At 48.3% G+C, this 16,797-nt stretch overlaps 1 protein-coding gene across 2 annotated transcripts in view; it reads left to right on the forward strand.

Moving 5' to 3' along the window:
• Positions 1 to 16,797, forward strand: part of PAK4 (p21 (RAC1) activated kinase 4) — a 142,241-nt gene that overhangs the window by 45,717 nt on the left and 79,727 nt on the right. For both annotated transcript variants that reach the window (XM_063937947.1, XM_063937948.1), the window contains exon 2: positions 12,694 to 12,911. In XM_063937947.1, the coding sequence (XP_063794017.1) occupies positions 12,694 to 12,911 (218 nt within the window). The remainder of the gene's footprint in view (positions 1 to 12,693; positions 12,912 to 16,797) is intronic.

Below are 16,797 nucleotides of genomic sequence, written 5' to 3' on the forward strand. Positions count from 1 at the left end.
AAACAAGTGGCGTTACCCTCTCCTGAGACGGCCGCACTTAAGGATCCATCAGATAGAAAGATGGAAGTTATTCAAAAGAATATATACACACATGCAGGTGTTATACTACGACCAGCTATAGCAACTGCCTGGATGTGCAGTGCTGGAGTAGTTTGGTCAGAATCCCTGATTGAAAATATTGATACCCTAGATAGGGACAATGTTTTACTGTCGTTAGAACAAATAAAGGATGCATTTATCTATATGCGTGATGCACAGAGGGATATTTGCACACTGGCATCTCGGGTGAGTGCTATGTCCATTTCAGCCAGAAGAGCCTTATGGACACGACAGTGGACAGGCGATGCGGATTCAAAACGTCACATGGAGGTTTTGCCGTATAAAGGGGAGGAGTTATTTGGAGTTGGTCTATCAGACTTGGTGGCCACGGCTACTGCCGGGAAATCCACTTTTTTACCTCAAGTCACTCCCCAACAGAGAAAGGCACCGACCTTTCAACCGCAGCCTTTTCGCTCCTACAAAAATAAGAGAGCAAAGGGCTTGTCGTACCTGCCACGAGGCAGAGGAAGAGGGAAGAGACACCAACAGGCAGCTCCTTCCCAGGAACAGAAGCCCTCCCCGGCTCCTGCAAAAACCTCAGCATGACGCTGGGGCCTCTCAAGCGGACTCGGGGACAGTGGGGGGCCGTCTCAAAAATTACAGCGCGCAGTGGGCTCACTCGCAGGTAGACCCCTGGATCCTGCAGATAATATCTCAGGGGTACAGGTTGGAATTAGAGACGGATCCTCCTCATCGTTTCCTGAAGTCTGCCTTACCAACCGTCTCTTCCGAAAGGGAGAGGGTGTTGGAAGCCATTCACAAGCTGTACGCTCAGCAGGTGATAGTCAAAGTACCCCTATTACAACAAGGAAAGGGGTATTATTCCACTCTATTTGTGGTACCGAAGCCGGATGGCTCGGTAAGGCCTATTCTAAATCTGAAGTCCTTGAACCTCTACATAAAAAAGTTCAAGTTCAAGATGGAGTCACTCAGAGCAGTGATAGCGAACCTGGAAGAAGGGGACTTTATGGTATCCTTGGACATCAAGGATGCGTATCTACACGTTCCGATTTACCCCGCACACCAGGGGTACCTCAGGTTCATTGTTCAAAACTGTCACTATCAGTTTCAGACGCTGCCGTTCGGATTGTCCACGGCGCCTCGGGTCTTTACCAAGGTAATGGCCGAGATGATGATTCTTCTTCGAAGAAAAGGCGTATTAGTTATCCCATACTTGGACGATCTCCTAATAAGGGCAAGGTCCAGAGAACAGCTGGAGACAGCTTTAGCACTATCTCAAGAGGTGCTAAGACAACACGGGTGGATTCTGAATATTCCAAAATCCCATTTAATCCCGACAACTCGTCTGCTGTTCCTAGGAATGATTCTGGACACGGTTCAGAAAAAGGTTTTCCTTCCAGAGGAAAAAGCCAAGGAGTTATCCGATCTGGTCAGGAACCTCCTAAAACCAGGAAAAGTGTCAGTACATCAATGCACAAGAGTCCTGGGAAAAATGGTGGCTTCTTACGAAGCAATTCCATTCGGCAGATTCCATGCAAGAATATTCCAAAGGGATCTGTTGGACAAATGGTCAGGGTCGCATCTGCAGATGCACCTGCGAATAACCCTGTCACCAAAGACAAGGGTGTCACTTCTGTGGTGGTTGCAGAAGGCTCACCTATTAGAAGGCCGCAGATTCGGCATTCAGGATTGGATCCTGGTGACCACGGACGCCAGCCTGAGAGGCTGGGGAGCAGTCACACAAGGAAGAAACTTCCAGGGAGTATGGACGAGTCTGGAAAAGTCTCTTCACATAAACATTCTGGAACTAAGAGCAATCTACAATGCTCTAAGCCAGGCGGAACTTCTCCTGCAAGGAAAGCCGGTGTTGATTCAGTCGGACAACATCACGGCGGTCGCCCATGTAAACAGGCAGGGCGGCACAAGAAGCAGGAGTGCAATGGCAGAAGCTGCCAAGATTCTTCGCTGGGCGGAGAATCACGTGATAGCACTGTCAGCAGTGTTCATCCCGGGCGTGGACAACTGGGAAGCAGACTTCCTCAGCAGACACGATCTTCATCCGGGAGAGTGGGGTCTACATCCAGAAGTCTTCAACATGTTAATAGACCGTTGGGAAAGACCAATTGTAGACATGATGGCGTCTCGCCTCAACAAGAAACTGGACAAATATTGCGCCAGGTCAAGAGATCCACAGGCAATAGCTGTGGACGCACTGGTAACTCCTTGGGTGTACCAGTCAGTGTATGTGTTTCCTCCTCTGCCGCTCATACCAAAGGTATTGAAGATCATACGGCAAAGAAGAGTAAGAACAATACTAGTGGTTCCGGATTGGCCGAGAAGGACTTGGTATCCGGAACTTCAAGAGATGCTCACGGACGAACCGTGGCCTCTACCTCTGAGAAGGGACCTGCTACAGCAGGGTCCCTGTCTTTTTCAAGACTTACCGCGGCTGCGTTTGACGGCATGGCGGTTGAACGCCAGATCCTAAAAGGGAAAGGCATTCCAGAAGAAGTCATTCCTACCTTGATTAAGGCACGGAAGGAAGTCACCGTGAAACATTATCACCGCATTTGGCGAAAATATGTAGCGTGGTGCGAGGATCGGAGGGTTCCGACGGAGGAATTCCAACTGGGTCGTTTCCTACATTTCCTGCAATCAGGATTATCTATGGGTCTCAAATTGGGATCCATTAAGGTTCAAATTTCGGCCCTGTCAATATTCTTCCAAAAAGAATTGGCCTCTGTCCCTGAGGTCCAGACTTTTGTCAAGGGAGTACTGCATATACAGCCTCCTGTGGTGCCTCCGGTGGCACCGTGGGATCTAAATGTAGTTTTAGATTTCCTCAAATCCCATTGGTTTGAACCATTGAAAAAGGTGGATTTGAAATATCTCACATTGAAAGTGACTATGTTACTAGCCCTGGCCTCTGCCAGGAGAGTATCTGAATTGGCGGCTTTATCTTATAAAAGTCCTTATCTAATCTTCCATTCGGATAGGGCAGAACTGCGGACTCGTCCGCATTTTCTCCCTAAAGTGGTATCAGCATTTCATCTGAACCAACCTATTGTGGTGCCTGCGGCCACTAGCGACTTGGAGGACTCCAAGTTGTTGGACGTTGTCAGAGCCTTAAAAATATACATTGCAAGGACGGCTGGAGTCAGAAAATCTGACTCGCTGTTTATATTGTATGCACCCAACAAGTTGGGCGCACCTGCTTCTAAGCAGTCGATTGCTCGTTGGATTTGTAACACAATTCAACTTGCACATTCTGTGGCAGGCCTGCCACAGCCTAAAACTGTAAAAGCCCACTCCACAAGGAAGGTGGGCTCATCTTGGGCGGCTGCCCGAGGGGTCTCGGCATTACAACTCTGCCGAGCAGCTACGTGGTCGGGGGAGAACACGTTTGTAAAATTTTACAAATTTGATACCCTGGCAAAGGAGGACCTGGAGTTCTCTCATTCGGTGCTGCAGAGTCATCCGCACTCTCCCGCCCGTTTGGGAGCTTTGGTATAATCCCCATGGTCCTTTCAGGAACCCCAGCATCCACTTAGGACGATAGAGAAAATAAGAATTTACTTACCGATAATTCTATTTCTCGGAGTCCGTAGTGGATGCTGGGCGCCCATCCCAAGTGCGGATTATCTGCAATACTTGTACATAGTTATTGTTAACTAATTCGGGTTATTGTTAAGGAGCCATCTTTAAGAGGCCCTTTCTGTTGTCATACTGTTAACTGGGTTTAGATCACAAGTTGTACGGTGTGATTGGTGTGGCTGGTATGAGTCTTACCCGGGATTCAAAATGCCTCCCTTATTGTGTATGCTCGTCCGGGCACAGTACCTAACTGGAGTCTGGAGGAGGGTCATAGGGGGAGGAGCCAGTGCACACCACCTGACCTAGTAAAGCTTTACTTTTTTGTGCCCTGTCTCCTGCGGAGCCGCTATTCCCCATGGTCCTTTCAGGAACCCCAGCATCCACTACGGACTCCGAGAAATAGAATTATCGGTAAGTAAATTCTTATTTTCTGCTGTATTGTATGTTATAGCTTGTCACACCTGTGTAAATGGCTGCTGATGTGCTGTTACAGAAATGTCTTTCCTTGATAACTATATAGTTCTAACCTTTTGCTGAGGTTAAGGGTAATGCGCAGCCCTTTTGAAGGTTAGAGGGTCTCCCATGTGGTGGCAGCCGTGTGTCAGGTGTCTGCCGCTGGTATAAACACCACTGTGGCACGAAGAGGTCTTGATGTCATTTCCTCAATGCACTTATGTGGGCTGGGAGGTGTATATGGCATATGGTGGAGTGGGAAGGATGTTGCTACATAAGTCTATTTCTGGGTGGAGTTCTTAGTGAACGTCGGGCTCTCCCATAACTTTGATTAGCTTTTCAGTGATGATCACTTTCCCTCTCATGAAATGAGCGCTTAGACACACTGCAGACACGTTATCTGGTCACGCAAGTCCGCATGTGGAACATAACGTGAATGTAGGACAACATTTTGTATTGTAATTTTTTTTCTTAAGCTTACTGTCCATTTATTATGCAGTAAGTGTGAGGCTTGCATGATCAGATATACATGCTACACTTTTATTTTACGTTAGTATCCTATATTGTAAGGTGAAACATGATTATGTCGGCAGGGTGGAAAGCCGTAGAGTCTCCGGAGTGTAAACCACAGTAATTATGTCATTAGAAAGTGTGTCTTTAGTAATAAAAGGTGAATGTTTGCATCATATTGAGACCTCTGGCTGGCCCTGCAGACATGGGTCAAACGGAATCCTATTAAAACTTGCAAATATTTTATTTTTATGTTTTACATATTCTTTCAACGGAAGCTTAATGCTAACCGATCATACAGAACAATGACTGCGGTTCTCCAGCACAGATGTCTGGGTATCGTCACCAGACATATATTACCGCACAGCAATAATAGTTCCATCCACATGTGCAGATGCTGCAGATAGGTGGCACCCATTGCAATGAGGGCAAAGAAATACCCCAAAGTGCCAGCCATCTTTTGTACTCGTATCGTGATAGTCACGACGATGTGGTACAATGACAGTGCAGGTGACTGCAGGACAGTAGTCGTGTGTGTGATTCCTGCCTGGGGAGTCATGTATCCTTTTTTAGAGAAGGCATTGTTGGATTGAAGTGGTTCTCTAATATATATGGGCTTAAAGGACTGGAGAGAAGCAGCAGAGAGCTTCTGATTGGACCAGACAGTCTGGACTATACTATGGGCCTAATTCAGACCTGATTGCTGCAGCAAATTTGTTCTCTTATTGGCAAAACCATGGGGGGGGGGGGAGGGGGCACAGATATAACGTGCAGAGAGAGTTATGGTCCCCACACAATGCGCGGTCGGCCACCGCCGTGTCCAGCGGGCGGTACTTCCGACCCGGGGGGGAGGAGTGACGGGGGAGTGAAATTTTACCCTGTCTCTCGGCCCATAGCTATGCATGCTAATATGGACAAGATATTGGTATACGTGTATATACGAGCCGGCACCAACATCTTCGCCCCCCCCCCCCCCCTGCAGTGCACATGGTTTTGCCCATTAGAGAACAATTAATCGGGTCTGAATTCGGCCCTGTATCTGCTCCAGAGAACCAGAAGGTTTGTACACAGCCTGATTGTTACTGTGCTTTCCATTATTTGTCCCATTTACATTGGCAGTGAGATCTGTACTCTTGGTGAGACTCCGCAGGCTGGTGGGGTGTGACTTTGTGTGATTGATAGACTTGTATGCATGCATCGCCTTTCTAATCTGGAATAACCAGTGTGTCACATGAGTGTATCGGTCACATGACAGCAAGTGGGCGACCTGCGCTGTAATGTTTCTAGAGCGTGCCAGCACTTCTGATGCTGGGTTTAGAAACCCTGCTCTATAAGATTCAGAGAATATGTTTTTAAAGGGACGTTTCAGGCGTCTGTGCCTCAAAGATATAACAGACTGAACGCGCATGTGAAGATTAGAAGGAAAATTCTTATTATAGTCTGTCAAATATAATTGTATTTCTCATGCTGATATCCAGTCTGATTGCAGCAAGGTTTAGTTTTTGATTTGATCATTTTCTCAAGTAATTTTCATTTTCGATTTGGAACTATGAGTTTCTGTGCTTGATTTGGAATTCCTTTTTTAACTTTTTCTCTCAAGACATATCTAATTGTTTTGTAATTATCAGGAGCTGCAGTAAAAGTGATCACTTATTATTTCTCTGACGTTCTAGTGGATGCTGGGTACTCCGTAAGAACCATGGGGAATAGACAGGCTCCGCAGGAGACTGGGCACTCTTAAAAGAAAGATTAGGTACTACATCTGGTGTGCACTGGCTCCTCCCTCTATGCCCCTCCTCCAGACCTCAGTTAGAATCTGTGCCCGGCCAGAGCTGGATGCACCTAGTGGGCTCTCCTGAGCTTACTAGAAAAGAAAGTATTTGTTAGGTTTTTTTATTTTCAGTGAGATCTGCTGGCAACAGACTCACTGCTATGAGGGACTGAGGGGAGAGAAGCAAACCTACCTGCTTGCAGCTAGCTTGTGCTTCTAAGGCTACTGGACACCATTAGCTCCAGAGGGATCGAACACAGGGCCCGACCTCGATCGTCCGTTCCCGGAGACGCGCCGCCGTCCCCCTTGCAGAGCCAGAAGACGGAAGAACCAGGAGAAAATCGGCCGCTGAAGACTCCGATCTTCAATAAGGTAGCGCACAGCACTGCAGCTGTGCGCCATTGCTCCCACAGCACACCACACGCTCCGGTCACTGGTGGGTGCAGGGCGCTGGGGGGGCGCGCCCTGGGCTGCAATATGTATACCTTTTTGGCAAAATGCACATAATACAGTTATAAACTGTATATGTGTCTAATCCCCCGCCATAAATATTATTAAAAAAGCGAGAGAAGCCTGCCGCTGAAGGGGCGGGGCTAACTTCCTCAGCACAGCCAGCGCCATTTTCTCTTCACAGCTCCGCTGGAAGGACGCTCCCCAGGCTCTTCCCTGCAGTATACACTACGAGAAGGGTAAAAAAGAGAGGGGGGGGCGCACAAATTTAGGCGCAAAAGGTGATATAAGCAGCTATTGGGGGAAAATTCACTTTGTGTTAGTGTAAATCCCTCTGTTATATAGCGCTCTGGTGTGTGCTGGCATACTCTCTCTCTGTCTCCCCAAAGGACTTTGTGGGGTCCTGTCCTCAGTCAGAGCATTCCCTGTGTGTGTGTGCGGTGTGTCGGTACGGCTGTGTCGACATGTTTGATGAGGACGCTTACGTGGAAGCGGAGCAGGAGCCGATAAGTGTGATGTCGCCCCCTGCGGGGCCGACACCAGAGTGGATGGATATGTGGAAGGTATTAACCGACAGTGTCACCTCCTTGCATAAAAGGTTCGATGACGTAACCGCTTTGGGACAGCCGGCATCTCAGCCCGCGCCTGCCCAAACGTCTCAGAGGCCATCAGGGGCTCAAAAACGCCCGCTACCTCAGATGGCAGACACAGATGTCGACACGGAGTCTGACTCCAGTGTCGACGAGGATGAGACAAATGTACAGTCCACAAGGGCCATCCGATGCATGATTACGGCAATGAAAAATGTGTTGCACATTTCTGACATTAACCCGGTTACCACAAAAAAGGGTATTATGTTTGGGGAGAAAAAGCAGCCAGTGACTTTTCCCCCATCTGATGAGTTAAATGAATTGTGTGAAGAAGCGTGGTGTTCCCCAGATAAGAAATTAGTGATTTCTAAGAGGTTACTAATGGCGTACCCTTTCCCGCCAACGGACAGGTTACGTTGGGAAACATCCCCTAGGGTGGACAAGGCGCTCACACGCTTATCAAAAAAGGTGGCACTGCCGTCCCATGATACGGCCGCCTTAAAGGAGCCTGCAGATAGGAGGCTATCCTGAAGTCTGTGTATACACACTCAGGTACTATACTGAGACCTGCAATTGCTTCAGCATGGATGTGTAGTGCTGCAGCTGCTTGGTCTGATACCCTGTCGGATAACATTGATTCCCTTGACAGGGATACTATTTTGCTAACCATAGAGCATATTAAAGACGTCGTCTTATATATGAGGGATGCACAGAGGGACATTTGCCGGCTGGCATCTAGAATTAATGCAATGTCCATTTCTGCCAGGAGAGTATTATGGACTCGGCAGTGGACAGGTGATGCTGATTCTAAAAGGCACATGGAGGTTTTGCCTTATAAGGGTGAGGAATTGTTTGGGGACGGTCTCTCGGACCTCGTATCCACAGCAACAGCTGGGAAGTTGACTTTTTTACCTCAGGTTCCCTCACAGCCTAAGAAAGCACCGTATTATCAAGTACAGTCCTTTCGGCCTCAGAAAGGCAAGCGGGTCAGAGGCGCGTCCTTTCTGCCCAGAGGCAGGGGTAGAGGGAAAAAGCTGCACCAGACAGCCAGTTCCCAGGAACAAAAATCCTCCCCTGCTTCCACTAAGTCCACCGCATGATGCTGTGGCTCCACAGGTGGAGCCAGGTGCGGTGGGGGCGCGTCTCAGGAACTTCAGCGACCAGTGGGTTCGCTCGCAGGTGGATCCCTGGGTTCTACAAGTGGTATCTCAGGGATACAAGCTGGAGTTCGAGGCGTCTCCCCCTCGCCGTTACCTCAAATCAGCCTTGCCAGCTGCTCCCAAGGAAAGGGAGGTAGTACTGGCGGCAATTCACAAGCTGTACCTTCAGCAGGTGATAATCAAAGTTCCCCTCCTTCAACAGGGACGGGGTTACTATTCCACAATGTTTGTGGTACCGAAACCAGACGGTTCGGTGAGACCCATTCTAAATTTGAAATCCTTGAACACTTATATAAGGAAGTTCAAGTTCAAAATGGAATCGCTCAGGGCGGTTATTGCAAGCCTGGAAGAGGGGGATTTTATGGTGTCACTGGACATCAAGGATGCTTACCTGCATGTCCCCATTTACCCACCTCACCAGGAGTACCTCAGGTTTGTGGTACAGGACTGTCATTACCAATTCCAGACGTTGCCGTTTGGTCTGTCCACGGCACCGAGGGTATTTACCAAGGTAATGGCCGAAATGATGATACTCCTTCGAAAGAAGGGAGTTAAAATTATCCCGTACTTGGACGATCTCCTTTATAAAGGCAAGGTCCAAGGAGCAGTTGTTAGTAGGAGTAGCACTATCTCGGGAAGTGCTACAACAGCACTGCTGGATTCTGAATATCCCAAAGTCGCAGCTGATTCATACGACGCGTCTGCTGTTCTTGGGCATGATTCTGGACACGGAACAGAAGAAGGTATTTCTCCCGGAGGAGAAGGCCCAGGAATTGTCATCTCTGGTCAAAGACCTCCTGAAACCAAAACAGGTGTCGGTGCATCACTGCACGCGAGTCCTGGGAAAGATGGTAGCTTCTTACGAAGCAATTCCCTTCGGCAGGTTCCATGCAAGGATCTTTCAGTGGGATCTGTTAGACAAGTGGTCCGGATCGCATCTTCAGATGCATCGGTTGATCACCCTGTCCCCGAGGGCCAGGGTGTCTCTGCTGTGGTGGCTGCAGAGTGCTCATCTTCTCGAGGGCCGCAGATTCGGCATTCAGGACTGGGTCCTGGTGACCACGGATGCAAGCCTCCGAGGTTGGGGGGCAGTCACTCAGGGAAGAAACTTCCAAGGACAGTGGTCGAGTCAGGAGACTTCCCTACACATAAATATTCTGGAACTAAGGGCCATTTACAATGCACTAAGTCAAGCAGAACCCCTGCTTCAAAACCATCCGGTGCTGATTCAGTCAGACAACATCACGGCGGTCGCCCATGTAAACCGACAGGGCGGCACAAGAAGCAGGATGGCGATGGCAGAAGCCACAAGGATTCTCCGATGGGCGGAGAATCACGTGCTAGCACTGTCAGCGGTGTTCATTCTGGGAGTGGACAACTGGGAAGCAGACTTCCTCAGCAGGCACGACCTCCACCCGGGAGAGTGGGGACTTCATCCAGAAGTCTTCTAGCTGATTGTAAATCGTTGGGAAAGGCCACAGGTGGACATGATGGCGTCCCGCCTCGACAAAAAGCTAAAAAGATATTGCGCCAGGTCAAGGGACCCTCAGGCGATAGCTGTGGACGCTCTAGTGACACCATGGGTGTACCAGTCGGTTTATGTGTTCCCTCCTCTTCCTCTCATACCAAAGGTACTGAGGATAGTAAGAAAGAGAGGAGTAAGAACTATACTCATCGTTCCGGATTGGCCAAGAAGAACTTGGTACCCGGAACTACAAGAAATGATCTCAGAGGACCCTTGGCCTCTGCTGCTCCGACAGGACCTGCTACAGCAGGGGCCCTGTCTGTTCCAAGACTTACCGCGGCTGCGTTTGACGGCATCGCGGTTGAACGCCGGATCCTAATGGAAAAGGGCATTCCAGTTGAAGTCATTCCTACGCTGTTAAAAGCTAGGAAGGATGTGACAGCAAAACATTATCATCGCATATGGCGAAAATATGTTGCTTGGTGTGAGGCCATGAAGGCCCCAACAGAGGAATTTCAGCTGGGTCGATTTCTGCACTTCCTACAGTCAGGAGTGACTATGGGCCTAATATAGGGATCCATAAAAGTCCAGATTTCGGCCCTGTCTATTTTCTTTCAAAAAGAACTGGCTTCACTACCTGAAGTTCAGACGTTTGTTAAGGGAGTGCTGCATATTCAGCCCCCTTTTGTGCCTCCAGTGGCACCTTGGGATCTCAACGTAGTATTGGATTTCCTAAAATCACATTGGTTTGAGCCACTTCAGACCGTGGAGTTGAAGTATCTCACGTGGAATGTAGTCATGCTGCTGGCCTTGGCCTCAGCTAGGCGTGTGTCAGAATTGGCGGCTTTGTCCTGTAAAAGCCCATATCTGATTTTCCATATGGACAGGGCAGAATTGAGGAATCGTCCCCAATTTCTCCCAAAGGTGGTATCAGCGTTTCATTTGAACCAACCTATTGTGGTGCCTGCGGCTACTCGGGACTTGGAGGATTCCAAGTTGCTGGACGTAGTCCGGGCCCTGAAAATCTATGTTTCCAGGACGGCTAGAGTCAGAAAAACTGACTCGCTGTTTATCCTGCATGCACCCAACAAGCTGGGTGCTCCTGCTTCAAAGCAGACTATTGCTCGCTGGATCTATTGCTCGCTGGATCTGTAGCACGATTCAACTTGCACATTCTGCGGCTGGACTGCCGCATCCTAAATCGGTAAAAGCCCATTCTACGAAGAAGGTGGGCTCTTCTTGGGCGGCTGCCCGAGGGGTCTCGGCATTACAACTTTGCCGAGCTGCTACTTGGTCGGGATCAAACACTTTTGCAAAATTCTACAAGTTTGATACCCTGGCTGAGGAGGACCTTGAGTTTGCTCATTCGGTGCTGCAGAGTCATGCGCACTCTCCCGCCCGTTTGGGAGCTTTGGTATAATCCCCATGGTCCTTACGGAGTACCCAGCATCCACTAGGACGTCAGAGAAAATAAGAATTTACTCACCGGTAATTCTATTTCTCGTAGTCCGTAGTGGATGCTGGGAGCCCGTCCCAAGTGCGGACTTTCTGCAATACATGTATATAGTTATTGCTTAACTATAGGGTTATTGTTATGAGCCATCTGTTGAATGAGGCTCAGTTGTTGTTCATACTGTTAACTGGGTATAGTTATCACAAGTTGTACGGTGTGATTGGTGTGGCTGGTATGAGTCTTACCCTGGATTCCAAATCCTTTCCTAGTAATGTCAGCTCTTCCGGGCACAGTTTCCCTAACTGAGGTCTGGAGGAGGGGCATAGAGGGAAGAGCCAGTGCACACCAGATGTAGTACCTAATCTTTCTTTTAAGAGTGCCCAGTCTCCTGCGGAGCCCGTCTATTCCCCATGGTCCTTACGGAGTACCCAGCATCCACTACGGACTACGAGAAATAGAATTACCGGTGAGTAAATTCTTATTTTTGTTCATCTGCGGTCGGCATTATCAAGGTACAAATGGGTATTTACTTGGACACTGGTGCAGTCATTACACAGTAGTGTACAAGTGTCCAGTGTCATGGGAACAGCCTGTACTTCCACTTACTGTGCATGACCGCTTTATGTTCTGGCTGAGAGATACAGTGCTAGTGTTCTGTCTTCCCCTCGTTTTGTTCCTCGTTAAATGCTTGTGCCTCATTAGTGCATTACTAGATGTGGAAATGTATCCTCATTGTAGGACACAGTGAGCTCTGCTAACTGCAGGTTATTCGTTCCACAGAGCACAAGTTAGTTTAATAGGGAATCATTTTAGGAAGAGTAAAGTAATGCAGGAGTTTAGTTATAGGGTTTATCTACCTTTTGTGCATACACCACTAGTTAGGAGTAACTCCCACATGTGTCCCTTCAGTACGGGGTTCTCATCATTACTGGTGTGCATCCGTAGGTCTCAGCATTGCTGACTACAAGGAACTGTTAGCTCACCAGGACAAAAACCAATCTAACAGCTTGAACGGTGGGGTGTCAGAAATGCAGCTTTTGAATGTACCCAGTGCTACTCCCGTACATCCGTATAACATGCTGTCTCTATATTTTACTAAGCATGATCACTGACTTTCCTATGTGTCTCTCTCTCTCTCTCTCTCTCTCTCTCTCTCTCTCTCTCTCTCTCTCTCCCCCCCTTCCCAGGTCAGTTAGCTGCTATGTTTACTAAGAAAAAGAAACGCGTTGAGATCTCGGCTCCCTCTAATTTTGAGCACCGGGTGCACACCGGCTTCGATGAGCAGGAGCAGAAATTCACAGGACTTCCGCGACAATGGCAGAGCCTAATAGAAGAATCCGCAAAGAGACCAAAGCCACTGGTGGACCCGGCGTGCATCACAGCCATCAGGCATGGTCCTCAGAAGGTGAGTCCCCACTAACACAACCCAGAGGTTTCCTTGAGGGTGGTGTACTTATTAAGCTCCAGACTATTGGAAATAAATTTACTAAAGCTTCTAAACATGAAAAGTGGTGATGTTGACCATAGCAACCAATCAGGTTCTGTCTATCATTTGTCTTTTGCATCCTAGAAAATGAGAGACAGAATCGGATTGGCTGCTATGGGTAACATCACCACTTTTCATTTCTAGAAGCTTTATTAAATTTACCCCTAAGACTGGTATGGTTTGAACTCGATCACTGACGGCAACCATTGTGAGTTATAGAGTAGTGTTTCTTCTGCACTTACACAAATATGCATCTTGTTCTTCACAGCCAAAGAACTTTTATTATTTACATTTATTACTTTTAAAAATCAATATTTTATTATAGGCACAATTGCATCCACTATGTTTATAATGTTTATATCTGTATATAGGTGGTCATTTCGAGTTGTTCGCTCGTTGCCGATTTTCGCTATGCTGCGATTTGTTGCAAATTGCGCATGCGCAAGGCACGCAGGGAACATGCGCTTAGTTATTTAACACAAAACTTAGCAGTTTTGCTGTGGCTTCTGCAGCGCTTTTCAGTCGCACTGCTGATCGGTAAATGATTGAAAGGAAAGGGGCGTTTCTGGGCAGCAACTCGGCGTTTTCCCGATGCTTGCAAAAAAACGCAGGCGTGTCAGGGAAAAACACAGGAGTGTCTGGAAAAACGGGGGAGTGGCTGGCCGAACGCAGGGCGTGTTTGTGACGTCAAACCAGGAACTAAACGGACTGAGCTGATCGCAATCTAGGAGTAGGTCTGGAGCTACTCAGAAACTGCAAGGAATTATTTAGTAGCAGTTCTGCTAATTTTTCGTTCGCTATTCTGCTAAGCTAAGATACACTCCCAGAGGGCGGTGGCCTAGCGTGTGCAGTGCTGCTAAAAGCAGCTAGCGAGCGAGCAACTCTGAATGAGGGCCATAGTGCACACACAATACGCATGACGCTTTTACAGAGCATATTTCTCTTACGTCCTAGAGGATGCTGGGGACTCCGTAAGGACCATGGGGTATAGACGGGCTCCGCAGGAGACATAGGCACTATAAAGTACTTTAGATGGGTGTGTACTGGCTCCTCCCTCTATGCCGCTCCTCCAGACCTCAGTCAGATCCTGTGCCCAGAGGAGACTGGGTGCATTACAGGGGAGCTCTCCTGAGTTTCTCTGAAAAAGACTTTTGTTAGGTTTTTTATTTTCAGGGAGCATTGCTGGCTCCCTGCATCGTGGGAGTGAGGGGAGAGAAGCAGACCTACTTAAATGATAGGCTCTGCTTCTTAGGCTACTGGACACCATTAGCTCCAGAGGGTCGGAACGCAGGTCTCACCCTCGCCGTTCGTCTCGGAGCCGCGCCGCCGTCCCCCTCACAGAGCCGGAAGATAGAAGCCGGGTGAGTATCAGACGAAAGAAGACGTCAAAGGCGGCTGAAGACTTCAGATCTTCACTGAGGTAACGCGCAGCGGTAACGCTGCGCGCCATTGCTCCCACACGCGCGCACACACAGCGGGCACTGAAGGGTGCAGGGCGCAGGGGGGGCGCCCTGGGCAGTACAGGTTGAGTATCCCATATCCAAAATGCTTGGGACCAGAAGTATTTTGGATATCGGATTATTCCGTATTTTGGAATAATTGCATACCATAATGAGATGTCATGGGGATGGGACCTAAATCTAAGCACAGAATGCATTTATCTTTCATATACACCTTATACACACAGCCTGAAGGTAATTGTAGGTAATATTTTTAATAACTTTGTGCATTAAACAAAGTGTGTCTACATACACACAATTAATTTAGGTTTCATATGGACCTTATACACACAGCCTGAAGGTCATTTAATACAATATTTTTAATAACTGTGTATTAAACAAAGTTTGTGTACATTGAGCCATCAGAAAACAAAGGTTTCACTATCTCAGTCTCACTCAAAAAATTCCGTAATTCGGAATATTCCGTATTTCGGAATATTTGGATATGGGATACTCAACCTGTAATATTAAACCTCTTGAGACTGGCAAAACTATATAGATATACTGGGGAGGCAGTATATAAGATAATCCCCCGCCAGTATTGTGAATTTGAGCGGGACCGAAGCCCGCCGCTGAGGGGGCGGGGCTTGATCCTACAGCACTAACCAGCGCCATTTTCTCCACAGCACACTGCAGAGAAGCTGGCTCCCCGGACTCTCCCCTGCTGAACACGGTGACATAGGGCAAAAGAGAGGGGGGGGGGCACATTTAATTGGCGCAGTGAGGGTATATACATAGATTTGTATAAAAGCGCTGTTTATCTGGGAATTCTGTTTCCAGAGTCAGGTGGCGCTGGGTGTGTGCTGGCATACTCTCTCTCTGTCTCTCCAAAGGGCCTTGGTGGGGAATTGTCTCCATATAAATATATCCCTGAGTGTGTGGGGGTGTCAGTACGTGTGTGTCGGCATGTCTGAAGCGGAAGGCTCATCTAAGGAGGAGGTGGAGCAAGTGATTGTGGTGTCGCCCTCGGCAACGCCAACACCGGATTGGTTGGACATGTGGAATGTTTTAAATGCAAATGTGTCTTTATTACATAAGAGATTGGACAAAGCAGAGTCCAGGCATAGAACATGGCTTTGGCTGTGTCACAGGGCCCTTCAGGGTCTCAGAAACGTCCCCTGTCCCAAGTAGCAGACACTGATACCGACACGGATTCTGACTCCAGTGTCGACTACGATGATGCGAGGTTACACCCAAGGGTGGCCAAAAGTATTCATTACATGATTATTGCAATAAAGGATGTTTTACATATCACAGATGACCCCTCTGTCCCTGACACGAGGGTACACATGTTTAAGGAAAAGAAACCTGAGGTAACCTTTCCCCCATCTCATGAGCTGAACGCGTTATTTGAAAAGGCTTGGGAAACTCCAGACAAGAAACTGCAGATTCCCAAGAGAATTCTTATGGCGTATCCTTTCCCCGCACAGGACAGGTTACGGTGGGAATCCTCGCCCAGAGTGGACAAGGCGTTAACGCGCTTGTCAAAAAAGGTGGCGCTGCCGTCTCCAGACACAGCAGCCCTCAAAGTTCCTGCTGATCGCAGACAGGAAACTACCTTAAAATCAATTTATACACATACGGGTGCTTTGCTCAGACTGGCAATAGCATCGGCTTGGGTTTGTAGTGCGGTACCAGCTTGGACAGATACCTTGTCAGCTGACATTGATACCCTAGATAGGGATACTATTTTATTGACCTTAGGTCATATTAAAGACGCAGTCTTATATATGAGAGACGCTCAGAGAGACGTTGGGCTACTAGGTTCGAGAGCCAACGCCATGGCGATTTCTGCTAGGCGAGCCCTGTGGACCCGCCAATGGATGGGTGATGCCGACTTAAAGAGACATATGGAAGTTTTACCTTACAAAGGTGAGGATTTATTTGGGGAAGGTCTCGCGGACCTGGTTTCCACAGCTACCGCGGGTAAATCTACCTTTTTACCTTATGTTTCCCCACAGCAAAAGAAAACGATGCAATATCAGATGCAGTCCTTTCGGTCGCATAAGTCCAGAAGAGGTCGGGGCTCTTCCTTCCTCGCCAGAGGTAAGGGTAGAGGGAAAAAACTGCCGGCTACGGCTAGTTCCCAGGAGCAGAAGTCCTCCCCGGCTTCTACTAAATCCACCGCATGATGCTGGGGCTCCACTGAGGGAGTCTGCGCCGGTGGGGGCACGTCTTCGACTCTTCAGCCACGTCTGGGTTCAGTCAGACGTGGATCCTTGGGCAATGGAAATTGTATCCCAGGGTTACAAGCTGGAATTCGAAGCCGTGCCTCCTCGCCGGTTTTTCAAATCGGCTTTACCAGC

Source organism: Pseudophryne corroboree, chromosome 8 (assembly GCF_028390025.1).
Source record: "Pseudophryne corroboree isolate aPseCor3 chromosome 8, aPseCor3.hap2, whole genome shotgun sequence".
NCBI classification, from domain to species: domain Eukaryota; kingdom Metazoa; phylum Chordata; class Amphibia; order Anura; family Myobatrachidae; genus Pseudophryne; species Pseudophryne corroboree.